The sequence below is a fragment of the Alligator sinensis genome, unplaced genomic scaffold (genome assembly GCF_000455745.1).
Source record: "Alligator sinensis unplaced genomic scaffold, ASM45574v1 scaffold1450_1, whole genome shotgun sequence".
NCBI lineage: Eukaryota > Metazoa > Chordata > Crocodylia > Alligatoridae > Alligator > Alligator sinensis.
Window position 1 is genome coordinate 279,371 of NW_005842873.1, and position 15,046 is coordinate 294,416.

Sequence of the window (15,046 nt, forward strand, 5' to 3'; positions counted from 1 at the left end):
CGGCCCGGGTGGGGTGGGAGCAGGGTCTGGGCTGTCCGTGCGCCCGCCTCGTAGCCCCGCTTTGGGCTGCAAACAAAGCGGCCTTCTCTCTGCTCTCGGCAGGCTAATCCCCCCGGCCGCAAATACACCAGTGCGCAGCCTAGTGCGCCTTGGGCCGGGCAGCTGCTCCGGGTGTTTACCCTCGGGGGGAGTATTTATAGCAGCTGAGGTGGAAAGTCAAGCATTTGAGGCACATGCAGACGCAGGTCCACTGGCGCTCCGGCTCCCCGGCCAAGCCTTGTCCAATATCGCAGGGCGCCTACTAGTATTTTCCCACCCAACCCAGCGGCCTTGTCCAGGTGAAGACTCGTGTCGGGTTTATCCTCAAATTAACCCTTGGATTGTCTCCTCTTTACGGCGAGGCATTGTTCTGAATCTTCTCCCGGCAGATCTGTCGCGTCCCTACAAACTTCAAGTATAAATGTAGCCGCATGCAGTACCAGCATCTCGAACTAACTTGGCAGGAAGAATATTTTTATAAAGTCATCCTGACTCATTTCTAGATCATCTGTCCGTTTCTTTAGGTTGGCCGTATCCATCTTGTTCCCCTTGCTTTTCCCATGTCTTCTCCTGAAAAGATGTCAGCCTGTAACGTCTGTATTGAGATACAAAGTACTATTGTCCGTAGTTGTGATGCTGTAGTCCTGACAGCTGGCCACTGTCCAAACAGCACGGGGTCCACATCTTGAGCAAGCAAGCCAAGAGCTAGGTTTGGGGTTCACTGGACCTTACACATGCACCTTCCAAAACTTCTTAGTGGGCTACTTTTTTTTCTCTCTCTCCCTGGCTTATTCCAGGTATAAAGTCAGGTGTTTTTTTGGAGTGGAGAGAGGTCTAAAATCATGCTTAGACTGCATTTCCCAGAATCACTTCCTAAATGCCTTCATGATTTGGCAGGTGCTTTGGTCAGCGGTTACAACAAACTGGATAAAGTGCAGACCTGAGACACGCATGCGTATACATATATGAAATGTGAACAGAAGTAAACTGTTCCTGATCCAGTATTAACACAATGGTCTTACCTATAATAAAACTAATGTTTATAGTTTATAATAAAACTAATGTTAAAAAAATGTTTTCTTAAAAGGGGGAAAAAACCTGCCTTGTTTTCTGGCGCAGTCATGCACAGAAAAGGAGACTTATTTTGCTCATCTGTTTTAATGGCACAGAAAATATGGGGGGAAATGTTGTTGTTTTTTTTTTTTTATATATTTGGAAGGCTTTATTTAGAGCTATAAAGGCTGAAAACAGTGAGTCATCCAGCACTGTGGAGCTGTTTCTAGTGCTCAGGGTTAAGGGGGTGAAGGGTACCACACGCACCCATATTTTCTTCCTGACTTGAGTGTGCTAAGTGCTACTAAAGATTGCTTGTGGAGAAAAATACATGTGTGGCGCCCCCCCCCTTTTAATTTTCCCTCACTTTATCCAGAAATGATTAAGAGGGATCCTGGACTTTGGTTGCTGCCTAGATTCTCCCTGTAGTGGGGCCTGGACTGAGTCTGCATTTGGAGCTCTCATGTCAGTACAAAAGATGGCTTTGCCTCTCTCCCTGCTGATTGTGTCATTAGGCTGGGGGTCCAGCAGAGGTCTGACCTGCAGAGAGGTCCTCTGCTGCTGCTGCATCATTTGCTAGCCCTCTCCCGTCGCCTTGGCAACACAGCTGTGATAGAGCTATGGGTTCAGGCGAGCAGAGCCTTTCCCTTCATCGAGATGAGTTCACATCAATAAAGTAGTCAGTATTACAAGGGGAACTCTCCCAGGTGGGAAGACGGGGAGGGGGACTAATTTCTCTGGAGTAGCTGTCCATTTCAAGCCTTTCAGAGAAATGGAGGGTGATGCTGCAAAAATTATTCCTAGCACATGCTGAGCGAGTCTCCTTTGCCAGCCAAGTGTCTGGGGATTATGGGAATTCACTGTTTGGTTTTTTGTTTTTTTTTTCCTGCTGGTGAACTGAGAATGGGTGAACAGGATATACTCCCGTTTTAAGTAGCTTAGAGAAATGCCCGAATTTTACTTGAAGAAAAACTCTTCCTACTGTTCCTTCAGACTTTCACATAACCTTACGTATTGGGTATTGATTTCTGTTTGTCTCCTGGGAAATGCAGAACTGTACTAGGATGTCAACCAGAAATACGTACAGCATAGTAGAAAAAGGAATTTTTGGTACCACCCTGTACCTGACTGGTCTGTTATGTTTACAGTGATGCTCTAGTTCAAGGTTTTGTTCTCTCCCTGCTGCTGTGTAGAAGACCCTTTGCTACATGCATGGAGGCTTGTTGATTTAACTGATAATGAATACACTTAAAATGCTGTCAAATAAGCATCATAAATCAGAGGAAGAGATTCAGATTTGTATTAAATTATGCCCATCATTCACCTGATGCTGATCAAAGCAAGGTTGCTGTTTTGTTGTTACGTATAAATAAAAACCGGGAGCTTTCTTGGAAAGGCTTACTGGATCTGAAGAGACTGTCATGTGTTGGAAACATTTCTTTTCCACCTTGGTTGGAGGTGGATCCTCTGGGGAATCCAAGACCAAAACCAGGAATACTAGAGTACATCTGTAAAATTAAATTATCTTTCCCGACATGGAACAAACCTGCAGCATTAAGGTAGTGGCAAAGTATCTGGTTGTAGGAACTCTTGGGGACAGTCAGTGATACGTCTTCTTTCCAAGTTGTGCTTAAAATGTGTTTCTTTTTCTTCTCCAGTATGAAGTGTAACAGAACAGAATTTACCACCTGAAACTGCTGCTTCAAGTTCAGATCAGGAAAGGAACCTACATCGTAACAACAACATAAGACCAAAGAAGAGTAAACTTACACTGAAGACACAACACTTGATCTGAAACAAGAAGTTTGTGCCTACTCAACAGCTTCAAAAAAAAGCACGTCCCAACGCTGCTAATAGTCCTTGTTTTCTCCAGTGCTGTGCTGAAACTGCCCAGTACAGCAGCCGTTGTATTCTTTATTAGCTTGATAGATCAATTTCTCTCGCTAGTTTTTTTTTTTTGTTGTTGTTGGTTTTTTTTTTATTGTAACAATCTTCATCCTTTGAAACGTGCGCTGAAACAGAAGAATCAGCAAATACTACTGAAAGTGCAATATTTGAATATCACTGCGAGGTTGGTGCATGTGCTATCCATAAACAGCTATAAATTCTTCCAGATCATGTGACTGTTTGGCATTAAATAATTCAATAGGAGTTTTTAAAATTAAATTCTGTTTTTGCATAGGTTAGTCCTGGTTTCAGATGTATGAAGGTAGAATGTATGGCTCCAAATTCCATTATACTTGCATTTTTTTAAAATACTTGTGGGATCTGTGTAGATTGTCACATGTGACTGCTGATATTTGGCTAATAATGAAAAGCAATCTTGTGAATACAGACATTTCCCAAAGTGTCTGTTTCCTTCAGCTGTCTTTGATATAAAGCAGAATGAACTGATATATCTGGATCACACGGGGCAGGTGAGGGAGGAATCTTTTTTTTTTTTTTTTTTTAAATGGTGATAGTGCAGGATTTTGGAATTCTGTTCAGTAAGGTGACAGGTTAGATTTGAGAGAGGTCTTCCACTGGTAGTGAACATATTAAGATAAATAGCAACCATGAGTCCAGTCCAGCCAAAAGCATCTGGCTTGTGTTGCACAAATCAACCCAAATGTAACTGTTATGGACTAGTGCAACTGTTCCGGGGTCTTTGATCTGGCCTCTAATGGAATCTGTCTAAAGGGTAGCTTTTGTGCTGAGACTGTACAAGTAACACATGTGAAGTGATAGGTTGTCTTTGTTTAGTTCAGTTGAGTTTATTCGTGCAGTATTATAAAATGAAGTTGGGATTGCTGAACAGATACGGCAAACAGGAAAGAAGATGGAGTTTTCTATACCATATTCTACCCCATTTCCTATGTTAGTATCAACTTAGGCAGTGCATCTCCAGTCTGAACGAATTGATCATCTTTTGGCTAGTCATTAAATTATTTTGTACTCTTGTAGCACTCCTTTTAAAATCAAACCCCGATTAACTCAATTGACCTAATGCAGCAACCTCTTCTGAGCTAGAAAAATGACAGCAAGATGTTTACCTGATTGGCTTTGGTTATTCTGAACTACATAACACCTGTCAATACAATTTCAGTAGTTTCATTAGTGATGGCTATCTCTGGTACAGAAATCTCTCTGACAGGTAAATTTATGAAGTGGGAAGGGTTAATTTTGTTGACACAATGTGAGGACTGTGGGGGGACAGAGTGCTCTTAGCAGTGAAGGTGACTGTCCTCTCAGGACCTCTTTCAGAATGAGTTAGTGGCTTGACCTCTGCTGTCACTGGGTGAGTTTCACTTTGAAATCCATTTTGTTTCCCTCCCTTAGCCAGCGAGGGGATGAGATGGCTGTTTGCAGGATACAGGTTTCTTTTTTGGCCTCTGCAGATGTTAAAGACAGCCAGTGGGAGGGTGCGTACAAGTGTTGATGCTCCTTTTGAAGGGCACAGAGAGCAGGGACCTAAGTTCTGGGTTGGTTTATGCTGGTAGTGCATCATTTCAGGGTGGTGCCACATGTTCAGTGTAACACTGAGTAAGTGCTGTTAAAACAACAAGAGGCAATTCAAGCAGGTTGGTGTGTTAAATACCCTCATGAAGCTGTAGATTTGTTTCTTTTTAGGCTTACTACATTCCTGTGATTTGCAGCTGTTGCAGAGAACATGCCACATCACCCTAAGCTGAACCTGTGAGGAGAACACAAAGGTGTTTGAGCACTTCTAGTCCAGATAGATGCTGGCATTATGAATTTTGCTTTTGACTAGACTTCCAAATTCATAGCTTATACTGGCATTTTTGCTAGAAATTGTTTGGGTATTCTCTAAAGATTTATAATTTATTCTTAGTACCTGATACTTTTTCCCAAATGCTGTGGGAACGCATCAAGCGCTTAGATAAATTTAAACACGATATGATTTGTTCGGGGCATCATTTGATAAAAGGTAGTCTTAATAGTGATGAAATAGGAACAGCGTATATAGAGGAGAGATTAAGAGGTTAGGCAGTTAATTATACCTGTACATTATGGCTTATAATATAATCAGAACCATGTGGTATTCTAACTTGTACTCTAGCTTTGTGCAAGAGGACATCATTCTATAGCATGCTTCCTGGCTTTCTAACAATGTGGTGAATGTGTTGGCAGCAAGATTAAGTTCCTAAACTAGGGCTGTTAGCGAAGTTGCTGAGTACAGTATACCAAGTGGAGAATAGTTGTCACACCAGTTAACAGCAGGGTGCAGTTAGCTCTAGGAATTGCACAGAGGATCAAATTGGGTGAGCTGTTGAGTACCTGCAACTTCTTTATTTAATGTTGTTGGGAATTGCGGGCATGTAGTAGCCCTCAGGATTTGACCTTATCTGTTCTGCTGTTCCTGTCTAAGGGAATTTTCTGTAACAAGTAGGAAGATGAATAGAGATAAAAGCAAAACTTTCCTCAAGACATGGGTTATCTCAGTTGTGCCTGGTCTTCTGATTCTTAAGTATGACTGCTCGTTAGCAGGCATGCTAGTATACTGCTAAGTATCTGGACTCTGAAGAAAAACTCTGGTGATGGGGAAGTTAGTTGTTGAGTGTCATGTGTTTCTTCCCCCCCCCTCCAAATGCAGGATTAGCTTCTTTTTTCTTTTTCTTTTTGGATTTATGGCTCCCACAGCCTTACCAGGGCCTGTTTGAGCTGTTGGTTCAATTTGAGGGATGTACCACTGCTTCCTTTGAAATAACCCTGTTTTGTTCACGGTTTCATATCATGCAAGGGAAAGGAAGATAGTAGAATATCACCAGTTGTACTCTTGCTGGAAAATGGACTGTGATGGAAAGGACTCTGCATGGCTTAGCAGGTTTTTAGCAGTGCTGTTACAATTGCAGCTGAACTGAATAGCACGTGTGTAATGTTGTAGCAACTGTGTTTTGTTTCATGCATAATACCTCCAATGGGTGTCTTGTCTTTGTGACTCATGGCTTTCTGCATGGCCTGGCCATACCTTTACTACTTTGAGCCACACTGCAAGTGGGAAGTGAGGAAGAAGAGAACTAGAAATGGCCTCCACACTCTTGTCCTTGACAACTTTGCAGAAATCTGTGAAGACCAGTGGCATGTTGATCTAGTAGTCCAATGTAAAGTTCTAATTACTGTAACCTCTTAAAGGACCTGGACTTGATTAGCAGTGACTTGGATGTATTTTTAAAGTTGTGCCAAATATTGACTAGTTATAACATTATACTATGTTATCACAGCTGTGTGAGATGGAGAACCATTATACTGTGTCATCAGATCCTCTCCCCCCTCCTGCAGCTCCCCCACCTTCTCTTCCTTTATCTTTCTCCTCATCTTCTACCTCATCTGGGTCTAAAAAACAGAAGAGGACCCCCCTGTATCAGAGATCTGTAAGTCAGGGTAGCAGTCTATGCACCTGTGTGTTTCAGAAGCATGGGGGATCTTGGGAACTGTCTGTCTTGAACCAATGTTCTCACTTTCTAACTCTTCTAATACCAAATGCTTTCAACAAGTAAAAGAATCCAGTTCCTTCTAAGCCAATTGGAAAGCTTAGGGGTATTTATTTCAGAGATGTTATCACTCAAACATTAGTATTCCCCACTCTTCTCAACTGCCATGTGTGCAACTGCCTCTTTTATGCCCTATGCACTCTCAGGGCAGTGTGTTATTGACTTATAGGCCAAGCAAGTGTAACCTAAAGCAGGGTAGGAAAACAGCACCCTGTGGTTCCCGTTGTCACCCACTACAAGTTTCTTCCAAAAGAAAACAACAGATCTGTAACATGCTTCCAGGTGACATCCTCTAGGGAAGCTGCAGATGTGGACCTTTTGGGGCTGTGAATTGTCCCTTCTCTTGTGGCACCATGCAGAGCACTATTGTGATTTCTCAGAGAGCAGTGCTCGGCCATTCCAAGTGTGTGGCTGTTGCCCTGGATTTAATGTTAATTCTGCTTAACAGTGTATATACTTGTTTGAGCATTCACAGCCAGTTGTGTTGTGCCCCTCAAGTTCAGTAACATCACTCTTGTTGGTATGCAGTGTAATATGAATGGTTTCTAACAGGGTACTTTAGTGAATTAAAATGACTTTTTTGTTTTGCAGTATCCAAGCTTGCTACTTTTAAGCTGTTCCAAAACCTTCCAACTCTAGTAAATGTGTGGAGTTAACTAATTGTGAATTCTTCTGCTTGAAGTTATAACAAACCTAGAATATAGATACCTGATAACACAAAGGGAAGCCTTGGTCCGTGTCCTAAATAGATACGTTGGGAACTGCAGTGCCTGAAAACGTTCATTGTAGTGTTCAAAATGCATGTTGAGCGCAACTTGTCTTGATTGTGCTATCTGGAGAAATCAGTATTACAGTTCTTGTAGCACATGTTCAGGCTGTTTGTAAGTACTAACTTGTAACTAGTGTTAGTTTTAAAAAATATATAACGAATTTCCATTTTAAAGTAGCAAAACCTGGATGTTGGAACCTTTGCAATACATTTTGTGCTAACATTTTATAAACCTAAGCAAGCAGTGTTTGAAGAGTGCTGGTTAACCCTTTATTAATACATTTTAGAAGGAAGTGCATGTAAGATGTCTTGGGGATGAAATGTTGAAGAGTGGTTGGATTCATTTTTACTAACTTAAATCAAGCTCTTTTATAGAGTTGCTGGCTCCTGCATGTCACAGGATATCTAGATGTTTTAATGTGTGTGTTATTTATACCACAAAATTTTAGCTACACCTGGATTCTTAGAAGGCCGCTTTATGTCCTCTTAAAACATAAGCCTGGAGAAGTAGTTCAGCATGGGAATAATTTTAATACTGTGAAGGCTTAATTTTTTTTAACAGTTGTATTACCTTAACTGGTGAAAGCAGATTAAATTTAAGAAGGATGGTAATTCTGTGTTAAAGCTGACAAATGTAAAAGAGTAAGTGGGGAATATTTTCATGGAGGGCACTGCATAGAGCATTTATCAAGCAACCTGATGTTTTGGGGTATCTTTAAAATAAAACTTGTTTGTGTTAAGTCAAAGATTTAGTTTTATGTCATCAATACAGCCTATTTTTATCTGTTAAATCTATTGGTTTTCCAAATCTGAAGTTATTGTCTCAAAGCTAAACTATTTTAGAGGGGGGGGGGGGTCCCCCTGTTCTGAAAAACTGGCAGAAAATCCTATATACTTGTTGCCCATGTCTAACATACATGCTGTTTGTGTCAGATTTACCATATTTACTTGTACACCACATATTTTCCCCACCCCCCAAATCAGCCCTCCCAATTGGGTGTACATTTTTAACTGGGAGGCTGATGTCTGTGCTGGAATAAAAAGCACAGGGATGCTGTAACTGCTGCTAGAGCTCTGCTATTTTCTATGGCTGAAGAGAGGGAGGAGGTAAAAGAGCGCACTCTGCAGCATCGTAGTTTTAACCTTTTCATGGCTTCTGCTTAATTAGCAGTAGCTTTTGCCCAAGCAGCCAAAAATGGCTGCTGCTAACGTGCCTGGCTACGACTGGGCTAAAACTGTAGCTTTTGCCCGAGTTGCTATAAACAGGATTCAGCCGTGACTGGAAAAATATTGTATTCCTTTCATTCTGCCTTTCCAAAACAAGGTTTGTTGGTCTCTGAGAACGTGGTGGTGCTAATTCTGTAAGGTCCTTTGGCAGGTGGGAAAGGTAAGCTGCTTTTTTCCCCCCTCTTGGGATAGTGAAGGTCTCTTCTGTCTTTATTCTAATGCTAGATGAGCTTTGATCCAAACCTTCTCCACAACAATGGACACAACGGCTACCCCAATGGTACTTCGGCAGCACTGCGTGAAACGGGGGTTATTGAAAAACTGCTGACCTCATACGGCTTCATTCAGTGCTCAGAACGGCAAGCTAGACTGTTCTTCCACTGTTCGCAGTACAATGGCAACTTACAGGAGCTTAAAGTAGGAGGTAATCTGTCAACTGATAAGTGCTCCTCCCCCTGCCTCTCCCTTAATTTTGTGTTCAGAGCATAATCTTCTAATTTGCAACTCCATGCAATCTGCCACCCTTACAGGACCATATAGTTGGTTACAGTTGAATCTGAAGTCTCCAACTGAGAGAATCCTGCTGTAATAACTAAGGCTTATGCCTTTTTTGCTAGCAGTGCTGTTGTGGCTACCCTCAAAAGCTATTAGGTGGGACAAATTTATGTGGTCAGGGTGAAGAAATAAGATAAGCAGTGTCTCTGATTCAGGAGCTGTAGATTTCCCTGGTACAATTCAACAACTTCCTCGAGCATTACTGATCATGTTTTGGTACAGGAGGCATGCTAATTTTTCTGCTCCTGCTGGATATGGGATTAAATGTATAAAACAGGATGTCATGACACATCGGTCACGAAACCTGGCATAGTTCAGGGTTATGAGGCCAGTGGAGGATCAAGCAGAGGAGCCAGGGGCAGATCTTTAAAACAAACCAGTCTTTAAGAGACCAGTTAATTTGTGGTGGCAAAGAATTTAATTTCTGGTGGTCAGACAAATGTGAACTAATAAATGTTGTTGCTTCGCGTAATTATGTGGAACTTGAGAGTCCGATTCTCTTGTAGATGATGTTGAATTTGAAGTCTCTTCTGACCGCCGAACTGGAAAACCCATTGCTGTTAAATTGGTGAAGATAAAGCCAGAAATCTTACCCGAAGAGCGAATAAATGGACAAGTTAGTGGCTATGTTGTTTCATCTATATGCACATCATTTGCACCCACTTTATTCCAATTCAAAAGGACATATGCATGCTAAATGTGGTTACATTTTTCAGTTAAACTGGAAAAAAAAAAATCTTGGGTTTTGCCAAATGGGTGAAAAACAGAAATTCAATTTGGGGTTTTTATCTAATCCTAGCCACTTCTTAGTCTACAGAAATTCTGTAAGTTTGAAATTCTGCAGCATGGCCTCCTCTTTCGGATTATATTTAAAGTGCATCCCTGAGTGCAGAGTAGAGGATATTTAAAATTCAGTTTGTATTGCACAGTGGTGCTTCTGGAATGACTAGCAATGTTTTTTTGTACTGGTAGGTTGTGTGTGCTGTTCCTCACAATTTAGAGAGTAAATCTCCAGCTGCCCCGGGTCAGAGTCCTACAGGGAGTGTATGCTACGAACGTAATGGGGTAAAACTCACGTATTTTATTTAAACTCTTGACTGATCCACCAGTGTGGTCTAAAAACAAATACTTGGCACGGTGTAAAGTAGATAGCTTAATCAAATCTAAAACTTTTCTCTAAAAGTGCAATTTTATTAGAGATATGGAAACAGCATGCCTGTATCTTTGTCAATGTATTTGGCTGTAATATCTTTGAACAATTAAGATATGTAGATACAGATTCTCTCTTAAAATCATCAGCTGACTTAATGTCAATTAATGTTAACTATTAGCATTTTTATTTTTTGGATTTAATTTTTTTTTTTTTTTTTTTTTTTACCTTTTTGGAACCTGACTTAAATGTGATGGTAGCACTGTACAAATCTTTCGGCTTCTCAAGTAGCTGGGTATGCATTTGCCAGAACCAGCAGCACGGAGAAAGCAAAACATTTTTGCATGCAACACTTTAACTCTTCGCAGCTTTTCACAACAAATGTTTAAAGTTCAATTTAAATAATGAATTGTTTTAAAAAAAGGCTGCAATTTGCAACTAGATTAATGATGGTGAATGCTAATTCACAGGAAGTGTTTTACCTGACTTACACACCTGAAGACGTTGAAGGGAACGTACAGCTAGAAACTGGAGATAAAATAAACTTCGTAATTGACACAAATAAGCAGTAAGTGATGCTTTCATTTCTTGAGTATACTCTATATGCTAATAGTCAGGGATTTACCTAAATTGCACCAGAAGTGCACTATGCGGTGGCTCCTTTATTTTTGTTCTTTTGGCCACATGCTCCCTCCCCTCCCCTCCTGCTGCCCCTGATTGGCAAAGGGGCCCCACCACTTGCTTCTGATCAGCCAGCAGGCAAAAAGCATGGCATACTTAAAACTGTGGTTTCTGCCTCCCAGCTGATCAAGGGCAAGCAGCGGAGCTACTGGGGTCCCTCAACCTCAATGGACATGTGGCAAAAAGTTGGCTAAAATTTGAAATTCTGATTGTACCTCTCTTTTCCCCCCTCCACCTTTGCTAGTACTGGTGCTGTAAGTGCTCGTAACATCATGCTTTTGAAAAAGAAACAAGCCCGTTGTCAAGGAGTAGTTTGTGCCATGAAGGTAAGTGGCACTTAATTCTTAATTTTAAAAACTAGTTTGAGTATGTGGTGTTTATATAGTAAGCTGGGCCCCTGGAACAGTACAGGACTAGGGCTACAAACAGTTTTTCGTACAAGAATTAAGTTACCCGAGGTGGTTATGTTGAATGTTTTCTTTTTATTCTCTCGTTGTCTCTTAATTTGAAAAATACAATTTATACCTATGATCTAATCATGGCAAATTATCTGTGAATACTTAAAGCATGATAGCTTTTTATTTGACCTTTTTCTTTCTTCGTTGGTTTTTTTTTTTTTTTTTTTAAAGTTTGTTTTGTATCAGTCCAGAGTAGGAACTGTTGTCTTGGTAATTAAGTAGTTTGACTGCTTGCTAAATATTTTGTGTTCTTCTCTTAGGAAGCCTTTGGATTTATTGAAAGAGGTGATGTCGTAAAGGAGATATTCTTTCACTATAGTGAATTTAAAGGTGATCTAGAAGCCTTACAGCCTGGCGATGATGTGGAGTTTACAATCAAAGACAGAAATGTAAGACCAAATCCAGTAAAACTGAAGACAAGATTCTAGGACATAACTGTAAAACTGTGTTTATTCTCAAATGTCTTTTAAAAAAAAAAAAAAAAAAAAAGGGTAGTAACATATACATACAAGTTTCTGGTTATTTATATCTGTTTTCCATACGAGTGCCACTCATTTTCTGTCTGTAGGGTAAAGAAGTTGCAACGGATGTAAAACTGTTGCCACAAGGGACTGTTATTTTTGAAGATATCAGCATTGAACACTTTGAAGGAACTGTAACCAAAGTAATCCCAAAAGTACCCAACAAAAATCAGGTAAAAATCAGTATTTCCTTGAAATTCTCATGTGCAATAATTAACCTTTCAACACTGGTCAAAATAGCAGAACAGCTTTCCTGTGTTAAAGATTGTAAGCAGCTGCTCTCTGCTGCTTCTAGGTTCTGTTCTGATGTGTAAGAAACTGATGTTGAGCGCAGCTGAGTCCTTATCTCCAACAGCTTAACTAAAAACTCTAGCATCTTAGCCCTGTAATAATAATTTTTAAAACTAAATTTACACTTGCGATACACTAATTATGTATAGTTACTAGAAGGGAAGGTTGAAGAGAGAATTAAGGTGACTGTGTTTTACAGTTAGAAGGCAGTTGTTGCTTGTCAAGTTATGAGTTGGCATCATGGAAACAAACTCGGGAAGTTCAAGGCAGTAGATTTCCCCTCCCGACCCCCAAGGGGTGACGAAAAATGAAAAGGGAAGATCCTTTCTTCATCTCTTAGACCTGAAGTAGAGAAGGGGAATGTGTGCTTGGTAAATGAAGCTAGCTGGGCATCGTTTAAGGTCGTAAATGCACACCTTGCTCAACTTGATGGAGTAAAACTTAGCAGAGGCAGGTTGCGTGCCACCTTCCAGCACAGCTTATGTTTGCTGCCTTCTTGTTTGTCTTAGAACTTGTGGGTAACTGGGATACTTTGTTTGACACTGAGACTCAAAAGATTTCTAATGCATTGATGACTGTCCCCAGCTGCAAAACTTCTCCATTTAGCAAATAGCAATGTGGGAATTGAACTGGGGGGGGTCTTGTTGTAATCGCAGACCAGTCGTGTCAGCTCTGTGCCAGACTTCCCCATGTGCAAGACCATGGCTATAAACAGCCAGCCCATTTTGAGGCATTCCTTACTGTGCTGTGTGTTAAGCCAGATCAAGATGCACGTAGCTGCGTACACACACACACACACACACACACACACACACAGCCCCTCCAAGCCGTGTTGCTGCCCCTTTACCAGTAAGTGCCCAGCGAGGGCACGTAGCCTGACAGGCTTACTCTGGAATGACTGGCAATGATCTTAAATGAGCCATGAGTAACTTGCACAACACTTGCAGGAGGCGAGGGGTGTTGCATATGCTTTCTCTCTCTCTCTCTCTCTCTCTCTCTCTCTCTCTCCTCAAGTAACTGATACTTAAAAAGGTATGTCTGCAGCATCCCAGGCCTCATGGTTGTTGAGGGGGAGGGGGTGGATATGATGTCTTTTTCTACACTAAGGAAGTACTTTTCATAAAGTACTTGGATCTCTGAATGAAAATGCAAAAGTGGCAAACATTTTGCAGCCTAGACCTGCTTTAAGATTTTACCGTGCTCTTACAAAGGAAACTAGTGCCTTAATTTTACTTCACAGTTAAGTCTAGAGTTTGGGAAGAATGATTAGTTAATTTACAACTTGCCCTTTCCATGCAATCGCCAGAACGACCCGTTGCCTGGACGCATCAAAGTTGACTTTGTGATTCCTAAAGAACTTCCGTTTGGAGATAAAGATACAAAATCCAAGGTCACGCTTTTGGAAGCTGACCATGTTAGATTCAACATTTCAACGGATCGACGTGACAAACTGGAACGAGCCACCAATATTGAAGTTCTTCCTAATACTTTCCAGTTTACTACTGAAACTAGAGAAATGGCAAGTATTTGATTTAAGCTATAGATTTTTGAATACTTGAGCATAGGCTGGGCAAAAAGGAGGTGGAATGTATGATGGCTTTATCAGTATAGTCTGAGAAGGTTTTATTTAAACACTTAACGAGGGTGATGGGTCCTAGGGAATCTCGCCGCATCTTCACTGAAGGGTGATTCTTAAAAAAGGAACGTGGAGCTTCCAAAGTGGATGTTCATTTGTGTTCTCATGTGTGACTACTGTTGTTTTTAATTGCTTGCTCTAAATATGAGCATATGTGTACATGCATAGTGACCTCAGTTGGCTCTTTCTCAAACCAGAACATGAGTTTGTGCCTTTATCTTCAGGGTGCCTATTTAAAATAGCATCCTGATTATCAATAAAACTAATGGCAACAGTTTCAATGCTGAGTAACTGGGAGTACACCTCTTCAAGAACTGATTGGCTCTTTGGACTTCAGACTAAACAGTACTTGTCCTTTTTTTAGAGAATCAAACAAGCTCCAAGTTAGGCAAGTTCAGACTGGGGTTTATAGGAGCTGTTCTGAATGCTGTCTTGATTAGCGTACGTGCCAAGGAATAGATGTCTGCATTTAAAGAGCAGACCTGCGGCAAGGTTTTACGTTGCTCTTATGAAGTTCTTGTGAAGACTTCTGTGTCTCAGGCTCTCTGTACATGGGACATCTTAACTGAGATCTGGTGGAAGGGAGAGGTTTGAGAGGATTTTTTGATCATCGGCCAACTTGTATTAGTGATTTCAGTAACTCTGACTTTTATGTGGCCGGCGGTACTAGAGAATGTCTGAAGAAGGGACAACTTGTGTTCCCTTAGACAGATGGTAAGGCCTGCTAATCTGAAGTTAGGTAGACGGCAGGGGGCAGAGTGGCACCTTAAAAATTAACTCACTCGTTCTTTAAGGTGCTCCCCTGGCTCATCTTCTGACATCCCTTAAGGGAGCAAAGGAAGAACTAGTGGGTGCTTTCAGCGCAGATTAGGGGTATTGTGGAGATGTGCCTGGATCCTCCTAGGGGAACATGTTAGTGGTGAAGGAGAATACTTTGGTCCACCTGTCACAGGACTGCGTATTTAAAGCATCAGGGAAGAGTGCTGTTTAGATCAAAGCCTTAACATCTGACCTGTATAGTTTACGAAAAAGATGAGGTCTGGTGTCCCTGCACAGAGTGCCTACAATAGGGGACTTCTGGATCTTTCCGAGTCTGGAAGTCTGCTGGTATTTGCAGCTTGTTTCAGGTTGTGGCAGGGGTAATTTGGTGGACCGCCCCCCCAGAGGGTTTTTT

At 41.3% G+C, this 15,046-nt stretch overlaps 1 protein-coding gene across 6 annotated transcripts in view; it reads left to right on the forward strand.

Moving 5' to 3' along the window:
* The first annotated feature begins 2,751 nt into the window (after positions 1-2,751).
* CSDE1 (cold shock domain containing E1) overlaps positions 2,752-15,046 on the forward strand; it is a 24,444-nt gene continuing 12,149 nt past the window's right edge. For 2 of the 6 annotated variants that reach the window (XM_025191935.1, XM_025191934.1), the window contains exons 1-10: positions 2,752-3,163; positions 6,315-6,464; positions 8,806-9,004; positions 9,642-9,751; positions 10,108-10,200; positions 10,756-10,853; positions 11,211-11,292; positions 11,685-11,813; positions 11,993-12,118; positions 13,543-13,755. In XM_025191935.1, the coding sequence (XP_025047720.1) occupies positions 6,324-6,464; positions 8,806-9,004; positions 9,642-9,751; positions 10,108-10,200; positions 10,756-10,853; positions 11,211-11,292; positions 11,685-11,813; positions 11,993-12,118; positions 13,543-13,755 (1,191 nt within the window). In that variant the 5' untranslated portion in view covers positions 2,752-3,163; positions 6,315-6,323. The remainder of the gene's footprint in view (positions 3,164-6,314; positions 6,465-8,805; positions 9,005-9,641; positions 9,752-10,107; positions 10,201-10,755; positions 10,854-11,210; positions 11,293-11,684; positions 11,814-11,992; positions 12,119-13,542; positions 13,756-15,046) is intronic. The other 4 variants (XM_025191938.1, XM_025191939.1, XM_025191936.1 and 1 more) reach the window with 4 other exon arrangements.